This window comes from Saccopteryx bilineata, chromosome 6, assembly GCF_036850765.1.
Source record: "Saccopteryx bilineata isolate mSacBil1 chromosome 6, mSacBil1_pri_phased_curated, whole genome shotgun sequence".
Classification (NCBI taxonomy): domain Eukaryota; kingdom Metazoa; phylum Chordata; class Mammalia; order Chiroptera; family Emballonuridae; genus Saccopteryx; species Saccopteryx bilineata.
Genome location: NC_089495.1, coordinates 194244679 through 194263165, shown reverse-complemented (window position 1 = coordinate 194263165; position 18487 = coordinate 194244679). Strand labels below are relative to the sequence as shown.

Sequence of the window (18487 nt, the reverse complement as noted above, 5' to 3'; positions counted from 1 at the left end):
CGTTGGAAATTCCTTCACAGAAAAAATATCTATTAAGTGCCTCTGCTGTGCCAGGCGTTGTAACAAGGATGGCAACCTTGAAAGGCTAGGACTCCAATGCTTGCTCCTCTTCTCACTTGCTGTAACCTGGGCAAGCTGTGTCACATCCTCGTTGTTGACATTTACTAAGTGGCTATTACTATGTGCCCAGCACTGAGCTAATACTTCACAGACATTATTTCATCTCTATAATAGCTTCGTTAGGATATGTGTATCATGATTTCTGCTTTATATCAATATATAGACAAGGAAACAGGACCAGAGGGCTCAGCAACACATCCAAACACACACTAATCACAAAGCAGAAACGTGAAACTGGTGGAGTCCCTGGGGCATGCTCTCAGTCACTATTATGCTTAACCTCTGTGAGCTCAGCTTCCATAGCTATGAAGTGGGTACAGTCAACTCCTACTGCAGGGGTTTAGGGATGAAAGAGCCTACGCGAGAGGCCTCAGTGGACCAGCGAATGGTCCATTCTGTTCTTCTCCCCGTTTCCCTGGGCCTCCGCCTCAACACTTCCCTAGGCTGGGAGGAAGGAGGGCTCCAGTTGCCATCCCTCCAAGGACCAATGTCTCTACCCAAGTTCAGCACAATGTCTGGCACGGGATCAGCATTTACCAGATGCTGTCAACCCAAATGGATGATCTGAGTCCCCACCCTCAGTTCTCTGCAAACTGGGTCCCAACTCGGCCCAGCATTAGTCCACGATGCGGAACGCCGTGGCGAGCATCACAAAGACCGTTCTCTGAGCTCCGCGGAATGCTCTTCTCAAGCCTCTGGGATATTCCTTTTCTTCCTTTTCTTCTCAGCAGAATGGAGCAGAAACAGATGGAGGTGCTGCCCTGAGCCCTCATGGCGGAGAAGGGTACCAGAATGAAGATGAAGGCGTTCTAGGTCCCGCCTGCCTCGCAGGTCTCCCCACAGGCACGCTCCAGCTCGTTCGCATCCCCTCCACGACCTCAGCCGCGGACATGCTCATATATTGGGGGCAACAACCTTCCTTCCACTGCCGGCTCCTGGGAGAGTCGGTGGGCATGTAAGCACTTAAAACTCAAAACCTGCAGGTCAGCCCTCACTCCTCCTCCCTCCTCTGTGGAGGCCCTGGAGCTGGAGCCTTTGTGGGGACAGACACCAGAGCCCTAGAGAGACAAGTCACATCCTCAGCTTCCTGAAACCTGTGCAAGCACCGAGTTACCATGGCAACGTTGCAGCCCCGAGATGTAGGGGCTGCAGACAGCATGGGTGCTTCTAGGGCTCAAAGCGGAGGGTGAACGCGGTCTGGCCTGGGAGGCCAGGTGATTGGCCTGGCAGGGAGGGGGGGAGGAGGGAGCCCTCCTCTAGGATCGGCTGGTAATTGCTGCTAAGTGAGGGGCTGTCATTGAACCCAACATGTGGGCAGTAAGGGCCCCTGCTCTGCACCCTGTAATTACCGCACAAGACAGCAGCTATTGCTCCCTATGTGGAGAGAGGGGGACGGTGGAGGGGGCAGACAGGAAGTTCTCATCCACCTGAGCCAGGGGGCTCTGGCGGGCTCTCCCACAGCCCAAGCAGCCTCTCAGGCAGAGGCAGAGACAAGGACATCCTGGCCCCTCCTTCTGGCTGGCTCTCCCCACGTCAGCTCGTGTGGAGTACGAGTGTCCTTTAATCCTGGCCCCTGAGGCTGCAGACTGCAGGGGGTGCAGAAGTGCAGGAACCAGATAAGGCAGTCAGTGAGCCCTTGCTGTCACAGCTCCCTGTGCGGAAGTCTGCGCTGCGAAGCTCTAATCCTGAGCCTGGAGGCTCTGGGGACCTCAGACTAGCCACTGCTACCCACCCAATGCCTCAGTTTCCCTAGCTGTAACAGTGGGAACAGGACTCAACAAACCCTAAGGTGTCTTCTATGGCAGGGGTAGGCAACGACAGCCAACAAGCCACAGCCTCTTTCTGTGAATCAGGATGTCACTGGAACATGGCCACACCCGTGTGTTAATGCCTGTGTCCCTGGTGGCTTTCCTGCTACAGAGGCAGCCCTGTGTAGCTGCAACAGAGACCATGTGGCCCCCAAAGGGGAAACAGTTTCTCTCTGGTCCTTTACAAAGTTGCTGGCCCCGTTCCTAAGTATTTGTGTTCTCCTAGGCTTAAAGTGATCTTTCATGGCTCCAATCTGATTAGAACAATTCATAACAAGCCCCTCTGGGTAACCTCCCGTGGGCACCCACTGTCCTCTTTCAGACCACTGCCTAAATTTGGATAGCAGTGGTAAGTTGGGCAGCTTGGGGAGTTACCTTGTGGTGCAATGGCGCCACCTGCTGTGAATGCCTAAAAGCACTTCTGCTTGGGAGAAGGTGACCCCCTGGCCAGCTGCCCCCTCCCATTCCGGGAGAACCAGCTCACAGGAGCAGGCCAGACCTCAGAACCACAGCACATCAGAGCTGGGCTCTCGTCCCCTTCGCCCTCATTTTATAAAGACTGCAGTCCAGAGGGGCGGTATGACTTGTCCAAGGTAGGTGATCGGGAAGGCCCAGAGGCCCACTAGCCCATCAATATATGTTCCATGAAAACACCCGTGGGCCCACAGACCTGGCCGTGAATCCTAGGTCGGCCACTTATTTTGGGTCTTGGTTCCATGGTTGTTGAAAGGATTTTCAAAATAAATACATATAATATTTAAATTGTTTCCAATTTTTAGAACAACTCTGAGAATTATCCCCATTTCACAGATGAAAAAACTATGCTACAGAGAGGTTAAGTAATTTGGTTAAAGTAGCACAGCCAGTGACATATTCAGGATTCAAATGCAGGCTGCGACAGCTTTAAGGACCCCAGAATCTGGTACTCAGCAAATATTACTTCCTGCCTGCAGGTGTGCTTGGGCCCCAAGAGAGGGTCCCAGGGCTTAATCAGACTGGGATGTGGCCAGTCATCTGAAGGAAGCCCCCTGCAAAGAAGGAGAGAGGCCAGGCCTGAACTGTCCCTCCCTGCCCCACACCCCCAGGCAACACGAGGTACCCAGTGGACTGTAAACCCTTTATTTCCAAACTATAAATAGATCTGCTCTCTGAGAAGAGACGCTGTCCAGGTGAGAAGTCCCCCGCCTTTCCACCGCCCTTTCCCGACTGCTCCGCAGTCCAAGCCCAGTCCCTTAGAAACCTGTGACGCCACCGTAATCCTACCCTTTACCCGGCAGAGCCCGGCACAAAGCGGAGAAAAGCCTCCCTTTCTTCCGCTGTGACTCCAGCGCAGGTGGGGCCCCGCTCAGCCGGTCCGGCTGGCCTGGGGCTTACCCTCTGTTTGACCAAGTCCCTGACCCAGCCCCACCACCTGGTCACGTGCCACCCGAGGCACATGCTGGCCCACGGCTCTCAGCTGCCATGAGGAGCTGCCTGGGTCCCTGAGCTGCTGTTCAGTAGAAAGGTGGGGAGAGGCCGGCTTCTGAGCTGCTCCCCCAGCTGGGCGCTGCTATCCCTGGGCCACAAAGTACTCCTCCTCCTTCTCCTCCTCATCGTCATCCTCCTCTGGCTGGCTGCTCCGGAGCAGCAGCTCCAGGTCGGGGTTGGAGCCCAGCTCCTTCAGGGGTTTAGGGCCGCCATCACCTGGGGATAGAGAGACCAGCTACAGACCCAGAACGGCTTCTTGCTGTGCCCTGATGTGAACGTGTGCTCAGTCACCCGGGCCGGCCATGCCAGCTCCTTAGAGATGACTCTGCCTTCCGAGAGCAGGGTGGGGGCAGAACACCCAGGCACACCTCCTGAGTTAGAGCCACAGCCGCGCAGAGGTGGCGGACCTGTGCGAACGGGAACTGCTCGGGGAAGCCGCGAGCCACCTGCCTCTTCCTGCGGGGCTGTGCTGAGGGGAAGTCAGGGGGCTGAGAGTCACACGGAGAATGTCACCAGGGGCTCTGGTTACCTCTGGAGTGCAGGGCTTTGAGAGCGACATGCAGGGATATTCCCAAGAGGCAGAGGACAAAGCCCAGCCAGTTCAGGAGGCTGATCTGATCACCCAGCAGATGAGCTGCCAACAGCAAAGTGCAGACTTCCTGCGGGCAGAGAAGCAGGGAGGGGAAGTGATCAGCAGGAGGTGGCCGCTTTGCACGGAGGGTAGGGTCGAGGCACTGAGCACACCCACAGGAGAACGCCAGACTCGCCCAGATGCCCAGGCCAGGCGGCCTGGCCTGCAGGGCAAAGGGGGAAGTTTCCACGGGGCAGACCACGTCACCCGTGATGCTCTCCTCCCTTTGTGTTACTGAGATAAAGGTGAGGAGGTGCCTTCTACAGAACTGTCTGGACAAACAGACAAAACAGGAATAAGGGAGGGTTGCCCTCCCAGAAGGCGCCTACAGGGGAGCCCTCGGCTGCCAGAGGGGAGTGCAGCGTCACACTGAGCTCCGCAGGACACTCACTGGCCCCGGGTTCTTGTACACGACTCATTCTGAGAACCACAGCTTGTGCCTCACCCTTTGGAGGGCACCCTGAAGACCCTTGGGGGTCCTAGGTTTCTGCATCTAAGCAACACTGCTCCAGCACTAAAGAGCAAACTCCCTCCATGGCCCCGGGGAGGAAGGAGTGAGATGTGGTGGTGGAGGGAGGAGAGAAGTGATGGGAAGAAAGGCAAGAGTACCGCTGGGGAGCGGTCAAGGCAGGCTCGGCAAGCATGGGGCACTCACAACGTAACTGTCCCTGGCTGCACTGTGGCAGACATCACCAATCAATCACAGAACATGTTACAGATAAGTTTGGATGGGGGCTTCTCAAAGCATAGCTTCAGGCTGCTGCCACACGACCAGAGTTGGCATTCCTGGTAAAATGTAAATGTGTCCCAAGCCTACTAGTGTCACACCTGGCTCTGTGTATCAGCTCGGCCACCAACTTGTGTTTCTGGGGTAGGAGCAGCTTCTCATGTCTGATGACCATCCCCTCCTCCCCCCACAGGGCTGCAGTGAGAATGAGAGGGGGTACAGATGAGAGCATGGCACTTAGGACACTAAGGAGGCACTTCTGTCTGGTCTCTGCAGGCCCTGGGGTACAGGAGCTGGGGTGGGAGCTCCTGGTGAGAAACCCCCGGGGGCTACACTCTCCAGAGGACTGGGGTCCCCTCTGAGTCTGTACCTTAAAAATGCCGGCGATGGAGAGAGTGAGGCTGGAGGTTCTGGAGACCAGGAGGAACTCGGAGAAGCCCAAGCCAAAGGCCAGGATCCCGCCGAGGAAGAGGCTCCCGAGGACCCTCAGGAGCAGCCCTGCGTCCTGGGAACGGAAGATTTTCTCAGATGTGGACAGATGGAGACCTGGAAGCAATGGGGGGAGAGGGGCAGCCAGGTCCTGGGTGTGCCTGCCAGGGTGGCCTCCCCCCCTGCGGCCGGGTGAGATCTGCCCAAGGCGCAGGGCATCCTTCCTGAGCACCCGCTGGCTGCCAGAGGCCCCGGGACACTGGCACCCCCCCCCCCCCCCCCCCCCCCCGCAAGAGACAGGGACGCAGTGCAATGAAGGCTGCCAGAGAGCCCGGGGCAGTACAAGCGAGCGATCCTGATAGGGAGCGATGGGGAGGCTTTGGAGCCCCTGGGCTAAGCACAGAGGATGGCATTGCAGAGAAAATCCTGGGAGCACCCCGCTTTTCCACATGGTATCCCCTCCAGTCTGTGGGAGGAGCGGTGAGGGTGGCAACTTCATATGGCCTTGGCAACTGTAATAACCAATGGGCCAAAGAGAGGTGGGGCCACCCATCAAGTGAGGACTGTGGTGTCCTGGGCCCCTGCGGGAGTCCTGTTCTCAATTTCAGACGGGCCACCTAGGAACAGGGACAAAACTCTGTCCTTACCAATCTTCGCAATTTCAATCTGGCCTCACTGTTTCATAGCTGTGTGGCCGGGCTGAGACGCTCCCCCTCCCTAGGGCAGTTTCCCCATGAATAAAACGAAAGGGTGGGGACTGGACTGGCGTTTCTCAAACACCGTACAATTTGATGAGCAGTTCTCAAAAAGCAAATGCGGCTGGTAAATATACAACAAAAGCCGCGGCCCCTTGTCCCGGAGGCACCCACACCGGCATCCGTGCACCCAACTTTGCCTAGATTTTCCGAGGGCTCTTGGTCCTCCAATGCTTCCATCAGAAAGGACGGTTGCGTGGGTCCCTCCCTGCAGGAAAGGCCCGTTGGAGTATCAGCAGGGGGTGAGGTGAGCCGAGAACTAGGCACAAAGGACACACCTGCGGGGGCAGGAGGCTGGCTGTGGAATGTGAGATTTTTGGAGGGAAGCACCAAAAAAATGCAGAGTGACAGGCTCCCCCCTCGGGCAAAGAGCCTCCCGATGTAGGACATCTTGTCTGGTGCTGGGCTCAGCAGTACTGCAAAGGCACGGGCAAATTGAAGGGAATTCAGGAAAAGCAACATAAGTAATGAAGGCGCTTGGGGGATTAATTTACCAGAAAAGATTAAAGGAGCTAAATCCATGCAGCTTTGCTAAGTGACGACTACCAGGGGCTTTCGAATGAGGGTTTGCAGAGATGGGGAATGGTGTAAACACACAGGAAGGGAGGGAGAGTGTGGCGTTTGGTACAGGGGCATAATAAAGGAATGGGGAGAGGTTTTTAAAAAGGAAGAAAAACGAGGTTGCAGAACAGAAGTTTCCTGGACAACGGGGCTGCAGAATAATTTTCTCAGAGAGGTTCGAGACGCTTCACTGCTTGAAACTTAAATGGATGTAGGACAGAATTTTCTGTAATGACCCTGAGGACAGAAGGGACTCTGGGAGGAAGGATAAACAGGGCACAAAGAGTAATCCCAAAACATAAGGGAAGGAGCATGGCGCCGCACCTCCCAGCCCGGACAGTTCTCTGGGCCTTGTGCCCTGGCCCCTGTACCCCCTCCCCCAACACACACACACACACACACACACACACACACACACGCATGCACGCACACACGCACCTGCCCACTACTCCAACCCAGCACACCTCCTGGGATGCCCCACCCCCATCAGCTTGTCAAAATCCCATTCATGCCCCCAGATCCAGGGTCTGGGAAGCCTTTTAGACTAGCTCTTCCACTCCACCACCCTGAGACAATTCACAGCCCTCTGCTTCTGAGACAGAGCACAGCATACTGGTTAAGAGGGGGGCTCTGGAGCCGGCTTCTGGACCCAAATTCAGGCTTGTTTATAAGCCAGAGGACCCAACGCAAGGCTATCTTTACTTCTCTCTGACCGTTTCTTTCACTTGCAAGAGGGGGGTATTAATACTACCATCCCATAGGGCAGGGGTCCCCAAACTACAGCCCGCGGGCCACATGCAGCCCCCTGAGGCCATTTATCCGGCCCCCGCCGCACTTCTGGAAGGGGCACCTCTTTCATTGGTGGTCAGTGAGAGGAGCATAGTTCCCATTGAAATACTGGTCAGTTTGTTGATTTAAATTTACTTGTTCTTTATTTTAAATTTTGTATTTGTTCCTGTTTAATTTTTTTACTTTAAAATAAGATATGTGCAGTGTGCATAGGGATTTGTTCATAGTTTTTTTTTATAGTCCGGCACTCCAATGGTCTGAGGGAGAGTGAACTGGCCTCCTGTGTAAAAAGTTTTGGGACCCCTGCCATAGGGTTTGGGGAGTATTAAGAGTCCCATAGGGTTTTGGGGAGTATTAAAATGATTAGATGAGCCCTAGCATACCTTTAGGGCTGGATACATTGTCATTATCGTCTGCTATACTTTATATACCTTCCAAGTAACACTTATCAGGTTGGATTTAGCCATTTGGTTTAAGTGTCTGTCCAGGCACCAGGCACTGCCAGGGGCAGGGCCACCCCTTTGATCTCTGTGTTCTCTGCAGCCACCACGGGGCTGTGCTCAGAGCGGGGACCGGTGATCTGCTGCCCCGAGCTGGACGGCCCAACCTACCTTCAAATATGGCGAAGAGAGGGAAGAGCCCGAGAAACATGAGTGGCTGCAGGTGGAACATGGTGTCGATGGGGTTCTGGAGCCCTACAGAATGGGGGCATGGGTGAGCCCCCAGGCCTGGCCGGCCCGCCTCCACCCCACCTGCTGCCCGGGCCCCTCTCTCACCAAGTTCCGCCTTCTGCAGGAGGATCTGGGTGAGGGTCCAGCGAATGCCACCGATGAACGAGGCCCCCAGCACCAGGGCAAAGCCCTCCATGTTGAACTGCGTGGACTTGTAGGTGAACATGAAGAGGCCCCCAGCGATGAGAAGCACCACCAGGACCAGCGCTGCACGCTATTAGGACGGGGAGCAGGTGGAAACTAACTTAGGAGTCTTGAGGTCATCATTCGGGAGCCTGGGGGTCAGCAGCCATCTTGGCTGTCCCTTCTCCCCCACCACCCTGGGAGGTCCTGGCCAGCTCCTTCCCGTGGATGAGTACGCAGGGCCGATATTCAACCGGCATGTCCCCAAAACCCCTACCTACCCTACCCTACAGTACCAAGTGCTCTCCTACAGTGGTCCTGGGCCCCCCAGTGGCCCACTCCCTCCAGGGCGCTGCCTGGCACAGCAGGGAGCCTCCGACCAGGCCTGACCTGACTTGGGCCCTCCCCCTGAAGCCTTCCTCCTCTGGAAAAAATGCCACAGCTCTTTCTAACAATTCTCGGTACTGCCCCGTCCTAGGCCCTCCCTCAGCGACCGGCGTTGCTGCCACCTGGGCTGAGCTTGTCCCTGCTGTCACATAGTGACGAGCCCCTGCTCAGACCCCCCTTTCATCCTTAGCATCAGTGGTGGCAGGAGGGACACAAGGGATGCTGGGGCCTCACCAGCTCCTCCAGCTTGAAGATCAGAGAGAAGATCAAGATGAAGAGGACGGCGGAGGATTTGGTCATTGTGTACCTGGAAGTGGAAGTTCCCGCAATGCATGGCAGAGCCCGCTGCTCAGACCCTCCCGGAGAAAGGAGCCCACAGTACAATCGGCGGGCCTGATGGGGGGTGGGGGGCTCCCAACTTCCCTGAGGGCACCTGGCCCTGCTCAGGGCAGCAGGGCCATCTGGGTACCAAAGACCAAAGGAAGATGGCCTGAGTCATCTGGGCTGATACGTGACCTTTAATGGAAAGAAATCTCTAAGAGGCCTCTGACCACCGCCAGGGAGGAAAGGCTGCAGGTCTGACACTGAGCGCAGCAGGGCCTGCTATGACCCGCCCCTCCATGGAGACCAGGGGAGGGAGGAGAGGGGAGGGCAAGGCAGGGGCTGTGCTCTCTGAAGCTCCGTGTGCACTGCACGCCATCATGCCCTTTCCCCCAGCCCGGCCAGGGGCTGTCACTGTCTGTCCGAGTCCCTGGCTTCCCCAGGCCGCAGGCAGGCAGGCACAGTGCCCCTGCGAGCCCAGATTAAGAAAGAGGCTGCTGAGTTTCTGACGAGCTGCTGGGGGCCAGGGAGGAGCTGAGAGGCGCCCTGGCAGGTTGTCGTGGGGAGGGGGGGGGTGCAGAGAGCCAGCCAGCCAGGCAGAGACCCGAGCGGAGCAGAGGGGGTGGGTGTGGCCGGCACTTACAGGGAGACAGTGATGTAGAGGAAGCTCCAGTTGGACAAGCCCACATCAAGCGCCGTTGCCAGTGCTGTGGAGACAAGGGGCCCACCAGACACGCGGGGGAGAGAGGGCAGGCAGCACGGGGGGGGGGGGGCACCAGGCATCAGAACACCTCCGTGAGGCACCTGAGTGCCGCCCGCTTTGCCCCGCTTCCTTTGGGGCCCTTGGGCCTCCCTTTCTACCCAGCAACTGAAAGTTTGACTCCAGGCCAAGAAAGGGGGAGGGGTCCGCTCCAGCTTCAGGCTGACGTCCCTTCCTACTGGCTGGGGCCTGTGCTGTTCCCATTCGTTAACTACTCTGACTATCTCCCCACCCCCCCACCCCCAAAGACAGGAGTCATCTGATCCTGAAAACTCTTCTGCGTGGTCTGGGAGGAGGACCTGAACCTCCGGGACCTGACCCCTCCACCCTATCATTTCTCCCACCTCCGCTCACCAACGTGAGTTCTCGGTGTACTGAGACTTCCCGTACCCTTTCAGACCTCCAAACGCACCAAACCTCTGCGCGGCCAGAGTGCCCCTCCTGGGACCAGCCGGTCAGCCAGCTCAGCCCTGGCCCTGTGGACCCCCTCCCCCGCCAGGGCCCAGCCCAGCTCACCCTCCGGTCACCCCTATCCCCAGGCCTGGGGTCACAGCTCAGTGCGCATGCTCAAGGGCAAGGGAACGACAAGGCCACCACACCGGGGCTTTCTCAGGGTGTACTTGGGGGGAGTGGGAAGATGGGGAGTATGCAAGAGGCAGAAGTGTGGGCAGGGAGGGCAGGCAGGGAGGAGAGGGGACACGAGATGGGGTAGGGAAAGAGGGGCCTAAACTTCAAGCCACAAGGGCTCCAATTGTTCTTGGCCTCCGGCTTCCCAAGCGACCCTCCCCTGCGGGGCCCTCCACACAGGAACACACCTGTCGGAGCCACTCTCCTGAGGTAGTCGGTCCAGCTGAGCACCACGCGGGCCCTGTGGCTGGAGCACTGCACCAGAGCCCGGGACAGGGCGGAGAACAGGAAGATCACGGCCAGGTGCAGCATGGTCATGAAGAGCGGGAAGTGGAAGCTCTGTGCGGAGCCCAAGAGGACGGGCCAGGCGCGGTGAGAGCGCCAGCCCTCACCCGGCCCGGCCCCCGACCCCGCCTCCACCTGGGGGCAGTGGTCCCGTCCCCTGACCCCGCCTCCACCTGGTGGCTGTGGTCCTGTCCCCTGACCCCGCCTCTACTTGGGGGCAGTGGTCCCGTCCCCTGACCTCGCCTCCACCTGGGGTCAGTGGTCCCGTCCTCTGACCTCGCCTCTACCTGGGGCCAGTGGTCCCGTCCCCCGACCCCGCCTCTACCTGGGGGCAGTGGTCCCGGCCCCCGACCCCGCCTCTACCTGGGGGCAGTGGTCCCGTCCCCCGACCCCGCCTCCACCTGGGGGCAGTGGTCCCGTCCCCGGCCCCGCCTACACCTGGGGGCAGTGGTCCCGGCCCCTGGCCCCGCCTCCACCTGGGGGCAGTGGTCCCGTCCCCCGGCCCCGCCTCCACCTGGGGGCAGTGGTCCCGGCCCCCGACCCCGCCTCCACCTGGGGGCAGTGGTGCCGTCCCCCGACCCCGCCTCCACCTGGGGGCAGTGGTCCCGTCCCCCGACCCCGCCTCTACCTGGGGGCAGTGGTCCCGTCCTCTGACCTCGCCTCTACCTGGGGCCAGTGGTCCCGTCCCCCGACCCCGCCTCCACCTGGGGGCAGTGGTCCCGGCCCCCGACCCCGCCTCTACCTGGGGGCAGTGGTCCCGTCCCCCGACCCCGCCTCCACCTGGGGGCAGTGGTCCCGTCCCCCGACCCCGCCTCCACCTGGGGGCAGTGGTGCCGTCCCCCGACCCCGCCTCCACCTGGGGGCAGTGGTCCCGTCCCCCGACCCCGCCTCCACCTGGGGGCAGTGGTCCCGTCCCCCGACCCCGCCTCCACCTGGGGGCAGTGGTCCCGTCCCCCGACCCCGCCTCCACCTGGGGGCAGTGGTCCCGTCCCCGGCCCCGCCTCTACCTGGGGGCAGTGGCCCCGTCCCCCGGCCCCGCCTCCACCTGGGGGCAGTGGTCCCGTCCCCCGGCCCCGCCTCCACCTGGGGGCAGTGGTGCTAGTTCAGTGCTACCTGAGGGCTCTGCAGTGTACGAGGGGCTTTCACCCACATTACAACCACTTGGCATGAGACTTAGTCCCACTTGTGGAGGTCGCACAGACAGCAGGTGGAAGGGCGGGGCTCAGTCCCAGCCCAGCGCTGTCTCCACCCCATCAACAGCTCGTTAGCTCCCTCCCCATGGCCCACACCCAGGCAACAGCCAGTGTGGGCCAGGATGGGGTGCCAGTGTTCACAGTACGGAACTACCTCGCTACTTGCCAGTCAACAGCTGCTGCTTCAGTCCCCAAGCCTCCCTGGCCCATCCCTGGGTACGCCCCGTCCTGTTTGCCCCTTGACCCAAATATTTCAAGGGCTCCCTGGAGGAGCAGGGCTGGCTGTAGGGCCCCGTCCCCTCACTAGTGTGGCTGGGCTCCAGGATGACTAGTTGAAACCTGTGCCTTCTTGTTGTTAAGTATTAGGGGACACAGTGGCCCTGCCTCCTCCTCCCGGGCTACCTTCGTCAGCCATTTGTTGTAGAAGGTGATGCCGATGGAGAAGCAGTAGTAGAGGAGGACCAGCCCCAGAGTCAGCACCGCCTTCCACACGAAGGCCACGTCCAGGGCCCACCTCCCCATCCGTGGAAGCGGCGCCTCTCTCGCTGGGGTCCGTGGGGGCTGGCAGCTCTCCTGAAGACAGGCCGCGTGACCCGGGCCACGACTTTCAGCAAGAACGTTGCCTGGTTAGAGGAAATTTCTTCCCCTCCATGGTTCAGGCCGGTTGACGAAGCCTTCGGCGGAGTCCTCACCTCAGGGGCTGGTGGCCCGAGCCAGACCTCTCCATGGCTAACAGAGTGCAGGACTCACCCGTCCCCAGGTCTGAGGCTAGAAGGATGAAAAGGCAGCTCTGGTGGCCTGGGCAGTGAAGGCCACCTCCTGACCCCACCCACTCCAGACCTGTTCGTGGGGAGCAGATTCGAGCTGACAGGCCAGCGGGAAGGAGCCCACCCAGCACAGGAAAGCTCCCAGTCACACCCACTCTCTTGTCGCCTCAAGCTGTTCTCCATGAATTGCTACCAAAGCGACCTTTTTAAAACGTAAATCTGATCATGTCAGACCACTGCTCAGAGCCCTTCTGTGGCTTCCAGTGCTCTAAAGATAAAGATCAAAACCCTCTCGGAGCTACAAGGGCCTGCGGGCCCCTGCTGGCCTATCGGGCTCAGCTCCAGGCCCCGTGCCCCCACCTGGCTCCCTCCTGCTGCCTGGAGCTCCCTCCATCACTCAGCTGACCCTACTCATCTTCAGCTCAAACGACGCCTCCTCAGCCACCCTCCCGTGTGTGATGGGTGCCCCCAGACACAGGCTGCTCTCCCAGACCCCCCAGGGTTCCTTCAGGAAATGTGTGCAGGGCAAGGTGACCTGAGCGATGTCCGTGTCCCCTGGGAGGCTGGAGGCTGTGAACTTCGCAGAGACAGGGCCCACCGAGTCCATGCTAGCCTTTCAGCCCACCTGGCCCACTTTAAGTTCTCTACACAGTGATGACTCATAGCGAGAGAATGGGCCTGTGGTTTTCAGGGGATTAATCTGGCCTTTAAGGTGTTAAAAATGGACCCGGAAACCAACACCTCCCTTGCCCTGGCCTCTAACAACCCCTCTCCCAGACAGGGAACCTGCCCTAGGGTCCTGCCAAACTAAACCATTCCCTATTTCCCTGTCAACCCAGCCAACCCTAGGGAGTGTCCAGAGCATGCCAGGCCCTGGGCAGACCAGGCGGAGCCCGAGTCCACCATTATTCCACCTGCTGCTTCATCTGTGTGTCCCTTCTCCCCATCTCCTCCTGTGCACCGTTCCCACACTGCTGAGATGCCACTTCCTGGAAGCCCTCCTAGCACCATGTGATCACACATACCCCAGCCTCCCCTGCCCTCCCGGTCCTTTCTGAAGGGAGTATCTACACGGATTCTGTACTCTGGAACCTGGTTACCATCTCCCCTCCCCCAAAGCAAACTGGGAGCATGAGGTTCATATCCCAAAGGACACCTGGGGCCCTAGTGCCCTTTGGGGGAACTTCAGAAACCCGTGGTGGTGTTCTAGGGGCACATTACTAGCTTTTGTTGAGTGGGGGCTCGGAAGGGGACAGTCCACATAACTCAGAATTGTCCTGCATCCTGCATGACTTTGAGATTCCTGTAAGCAAGACTCCTTTGAGATTCCTCTAAATCTGCCTATAATTACCTGAACCTAGAACCCTACTGTTTTACAGGTAACACGGAATGGTTTTCCCATGGTAATCCTAGGTACTAAAATTTCCAAGAACGCATTTACCATGTCTACCGGGGGGAGACCGAACTGTTTGTGATAAAAGGGCACCACAAGCTCCCAGCCGGGAAAAACGCCCTCACTCCCAGCCACAGAGCACCTGCGTTTGGAGCTGCCAACAGAGCAGGGCTGTAGCAGTCTGCACCCGGCCCAGGGCCCGCATTCCCGGGGCTCTGCAGGGTGCTGACAGCAGACTGCTTCATTGTAGCTTCCAGTGTCATAAGCCCAGGAACTCACATATTGATACATTTTATTACCAATTACTTTCCTTTTATTTCTCTTTTATATTATGGTTAGGGCATTGCCAATTTTTAAAAAACTTATGTGTAGGCAGTATTTTCTTTTTCCACTCAGACCAATCTTGCTATCCTCAGCACCCCAGGGTGGACACTGGGACCGAGCCACTGGCTGCGGGACGGGAAGAGGGAGAAGGGGGAGAGGGTCGGGGAGAGCAGATGGTCACTTCTCTGTGTGCTGACAGGAAATCGAACCCAGGATGTCCATATGTTGGGCCGACGCTCTACCCACTAAGCCAATCTGCCAGGGCCTAGGCAGTTTTTTTGAACCATAAGTTTTTATTTTAAGATAATAAGGGGAGGAGGGTTGTTAACAAAATATTTGTCATTAAAAAGAGGGTGTTGAACTCACAAGGGTGAGGACCACTGTGCTATCTTGACTACTGTGGGCGCATTCCTGGAAATGCCCTGTATAAGCTGACATCCCCCCACCCCGCATCCCTCCTCCTGACCTCCCCATCAGATGCAGAACGTCCAACTGCCTACCTGTCCTTTTCACTCGGATGTCTAACATCAGGCATCTCACCCCCAGCCCGTCCAGAACAGACTCCTGTTACCCAGGAGCCATCCACCTTCCATCCAAACCTCTCTCTTCCGACCTCAGCCAGGGGCAACGCCATTCACCTGGCTGCTGAGGCCAGAAACCCATCTTTGTTTCCTCTTTTTCCCTCAGCCCAGTCAATCAACAAACACTGTCAGCTGTATCCTGAGCTCACAAGAAAGATCCCCAATGTGATCACATCTCCTGACCTCCACCACTACCCTCCGAGCCACCATCCTGTCTCCCCATGACACATTAGTCCCCTAGATGGTTCTCTGTGCTTCTCCCCGCACCACCCACCGTCAGAATCCTGCTAACACAGCTAGAGAGCGGGGTCAAACAGAGCTCAAGGCTCAGTCTTTCCTCTAGACCTGGGCTTCTCAACCTTGGCATTGTTGGTATTTGGAGCCAGGCAGTCAATGCTGGGTGGGGAGAAGGCCTGTCCTGTGCAATGTGGCAGGCTTAGCAGCATTTCTGGTCTCTACCCACTAGATGTCTGTAGCATCCCTGCCCCTCATCCCAAGTAACGATAAACAAAAACGTCTCCAGACATGGTCAAAACTGCTCTGTGTAGAGATGGTCTGCTAACACCACACAGGTGACCGCAGGGCATGTTGGCACTAAGAGGTTTTCTTCTAGCACTCTTTCCCTGTGGGCAGTCTGTACCTGTTTGTGAACCGACTTCTTGTACCTTCCATTTTTTTTTGTTTGCTTTGTTGCTACTCCTGCTCCAACACTGGCATGCCCTCCACCCTTCCTCCACTGTTCAAATCCTGCCTTTCCTTCAAAGAGCCAGTCCAGATCACCCCCCTCTAGGAAGTCCCCATGACTACCCCAGCCCACAGTGAGCAGTGTCTCCAAGTTAACAACATTCCTTCTCTTATTATCACTTGGAAGGTCACCTGACTCAACACAAACTCAGACCTCTGCGAGTAGGCCTGAGGGAAATCCTCTAGCCACTTACTCAGCGTGTATTTGTCCAGCACTTCTGTGTCCCTAGCACTGGGAGATAGAGACACAGGACTGATAAGCTCCCCACCCTTATTTCTTGATAAGGGAAACCAGGCTTGAAGGATCAAGTGCTCTTTTTCACATCTCACTTGTCCAGGAAAGGAATTCGTATTCTGCCTGCTTTCCTCAGGAGGCAGTGGAGCTCGGAGCAGTAGCCACAGCGGCTGGTGCATCACCGTAGCACCCAGCTCCCTGTAATCTCCCCAACTGTAACGGGCAGTGCAGCTTGGTACAGAACTTAGAAGTGTGGGCATCGAGTGAGAAAGACAGGGATCAAATCTTGGCTCCTTTATTTACTACTTCATGATCCTAAGTTACCTGACTACTGGACCTCAGTTTCCCCACTGGAAAGAAGAATAAAATCGGGAGCCTTCTGGGAGGGGAGTCAGTGGTATCAGGTACAGCATGTGACACTGGCTCATGCGAAGGGCTTACTCCCCTCCTGGTCCCCTGAGTCACAACACCCTTCTCCTCACAAGTCTCTAGTCTCATCGGCATCTTACACAACTGATCACTTCTTCCTCCTGGGAAAACCCCTTGGATGCCACACCACACACTCTGGAGTTTTCTTCTTCTTTTCTGGACTCCTTCTTGGTCAATCGAACGTGTGAAAACTAGGTAAATGAGGGCTGGACCCTGGCTTCTCTTACCTAACTTAATTCTCATCTTGCATAATCAGTGATTTCTAAACTTGTAACATCGGCCCTAACCGAGCCTCCAAGTTAGTACATCTAACTAGAGTTCCTTGATTCATGCCCCCAACATTAGTAGTAAATGCCAGAGTAACATCTGGTTACTCAAGTCTAAACCCCTAAATCAAGGATGAAAGCTATCCTTGACCACTCTCCCTCTTTCCTCAAATCCTGCCCTGTCGACTCCCGTCTCCAATTTCTCCACCTATCTACACTCCTCCCCTCTTCTCCACCATAAGGGTCTAAGCCACAATTATCTTTCACCCACTGACTGCACCAGTTTCCTAACTGGTGTCTCTGCTAAGACACCCCCTCCCCCCAAATGGCTAGAGCACAGAAAGCAGATCCTCAGCCACAGGGCGAATCCCAACTCCTCAGAAGGCCCACCAGAAAGGCCTCCACCATCTGGCCGCTTCCGAAGGACGTCTGCAGCCTCATTCCCCCACCTCTCCCAGCACCCAGCATGCTGGCCCCTGGGGGTTTGTTAAACACATCCGGCCTGTCCTTCGCACATGCTGTTCCCTCTGCCTAGAACACTGTTCCACGGACCGTTATGTGCCTGAACTCCCCTCGAGGGCCCCCTCCTCATGCTCAGAGCATCGCCGGCTACCTGACATTTCCTCGTGTGCCCACGACTTTACGGCCGGCCCCGCTCCCACCGCACGGCGGGACGCAGCCTCTCGCGGCCGAGCCGCGCAGGCGTGGTTCCCTTCGGGGTCCGGCCCGGTGTGGCGCGGGAGCTCAGGCAACGCCCGGGGGAGCGCGCACAAACGGCGGCCGAGGGGGGTTGGCGGAGGCTGGGCGCGCTGCCCCGCCCGGCACCGGCCCCGGCCCCGGCCCAGCCCGGCCCCCGCCCAGGAGCGCGCCCACTCACCTCGCTCGGTGCTGCGGCCCGGATCCTTCTGCCGGAAGTGCGAGCCCGGCGCCGCGCCGTAGCGGGGCGCATTTCCGCCAGAAGCCGCCGGGGGCGGGCCGGACGGCGAGGTCGGGCTTCTCCGCGGAGACCTCCCCTGGGCTCCCGGAGCGCTGCGCTGGGCTCCCCCCGGTGCTGTGGGTGTGTTTCTCCTGCGCTCCATCGGGGCCTCCGCCTGGGATCCTGGAGCTGCTGCGAAGCCCTGCGCGCCGCGGGCACCCAGAAGACAGTCACTTCTTTACTTCTATTGAACAAATTGTTTGCTTTGTTCCAGCCCAGTTCTGGGCAGCCATGGGAGGAACCACAGACATAAATCTCTCAGGGGCTTTTTCTTTTAGTTGCCCAAGCCAGCTGGGGGAGCCGGGCATTTTAGGATTTCGGAAATCCATGGGAGGTGGTGAATAATAAACATTTGTGAACCGTTTTCTATGTGCTGGAAACTGTAAGAATGACCTCAATTTCAGTGGGTCTAGTAAGGGGAAAGCGACTGTCTCAAGACAGAAAATAAGGAAAGTAGAATAAGAACAAAAACTATGGATAGAAAAGTAGCCAAGGGGTAGAATGCCAGCTAGGGAGTTAGGCCTTACTCTTCTCGCAGGATGGATTTAAAGGGGCAGAGCCAGCAGACAGGGAGATCCTCTGGCCCAGGGCAGGCTAGGGTTGCAGACTGAGGCCCACTTTGAGACTGTCTCCCTCGCATTCCGTGTCCCTTCTTGGGCTCTCTGGCTCTAAGACTGGCTGCAAACATGGATCCTTGTGAGTGACTCGACCCCTCTGAACAGAAGGCTAAAGGCCGGAGTGTAAGCAGTTTTTGTTATGTAAACTGTTGCTGCCCCCACCACCAGCAGCTGGCATTTCACTGGCATTAGTTCACTCTAAGCTTGCTAATCACTTATAATGGCACCCATCACTGCCCAAGGTCTTGGCTTTATTCAGTCATCAAGGCCTGTACTGCGTGCATTTTCTATGCATTTTGAAAGAGGTTGTCCTTGCCATCTTCTCTCTTGGAGGCAAGAGAAAGTACCTATTTTAATCACGGCCCTCATTGAAGCCTCCCAGCAAACAAGACTGAGGTTTGGAGCAACAGCCTAAAGCACCAGCTGGAAGGCTGGGCACCA

The 18487-nt window shown here is 57.5% G+C and overlaps 1 protein-coding gene across 4 annotated transcripts; it reads right to left on the bottom strand.

The window, feature by feature from the left end:
- Positions 1 to 3031: 3031 nt before the first annotated feature.
- SLC35C2 (solute carrier family 35 member C2) lies at positions 3032 to 17411 on the bottom strand. 4 transcript variants are annotated; one of them, XM_066235946.1, is made up of 11 exons: positions 17331 to 17411; positions 12117 to 12482; positions 10425 to 10575; positions 9493 to 9556; positions 8763 to 8835; positions 8064 to 8232; positions 7899 to 7982; positions 6216 to 6353; positions 5124 to 5299; positions 3925 to 4054; positions 3032 to 3611 (listed from the first exon to the last, which is right to left on the bottom strand). In XM_066235946.1, exons 2-11 carry the CDS (start codon positions 12234 to 12236, stop codon positions 3478 to 3480), a joined length of 1239 nt encoding a protein of 412 aa, XP_066092043.1. In that variant the 5' UTR covers positions 12237 to 12482; positions 17331 to 17411; the 3' UTR covers positions 3032 to 3477. The 4 variants fall into 4 exon arrangements, with proteins under 4 accessions (XP_066092043.1, XP_066092044.1, XP_066092046.1 ...); XM_066235947.1 differs by lacking the exon at positions 17331 to 17411 and adding an exon at positions 17067 to 17212; XM_066235949.1 differs by lacking the exon at positions 6216 to 6353.
- Positions 17412 to 18487: the final 1076 nt, after the last annotated feature.

Bases quoted from the DNA above. Each gene is read 5' to 3' on its own strand.
- SLC35C2 (XM_066235946.1), bottom strand. From the start codon at position 12,236: ATGGGGAGGTGGGCCCTGGACGTGGCCTTCGTGTGGAAGGCGGTGCTG. The intron at 9,557-10,424 runs GTGTGTTCCTGT...TTGTCTCCACAG, and splicing joins CAGGAGAGTGGCTCCGACAG to CACTGGCAACGGCGCTTGAT. The intron at 8,836-9,492 runs GTAAGTGCCGGC...TTCCACTTCCAG, and splicing joins CTCTACATCACTGTCTCCCT to GTACACAATGACCAAATCCT.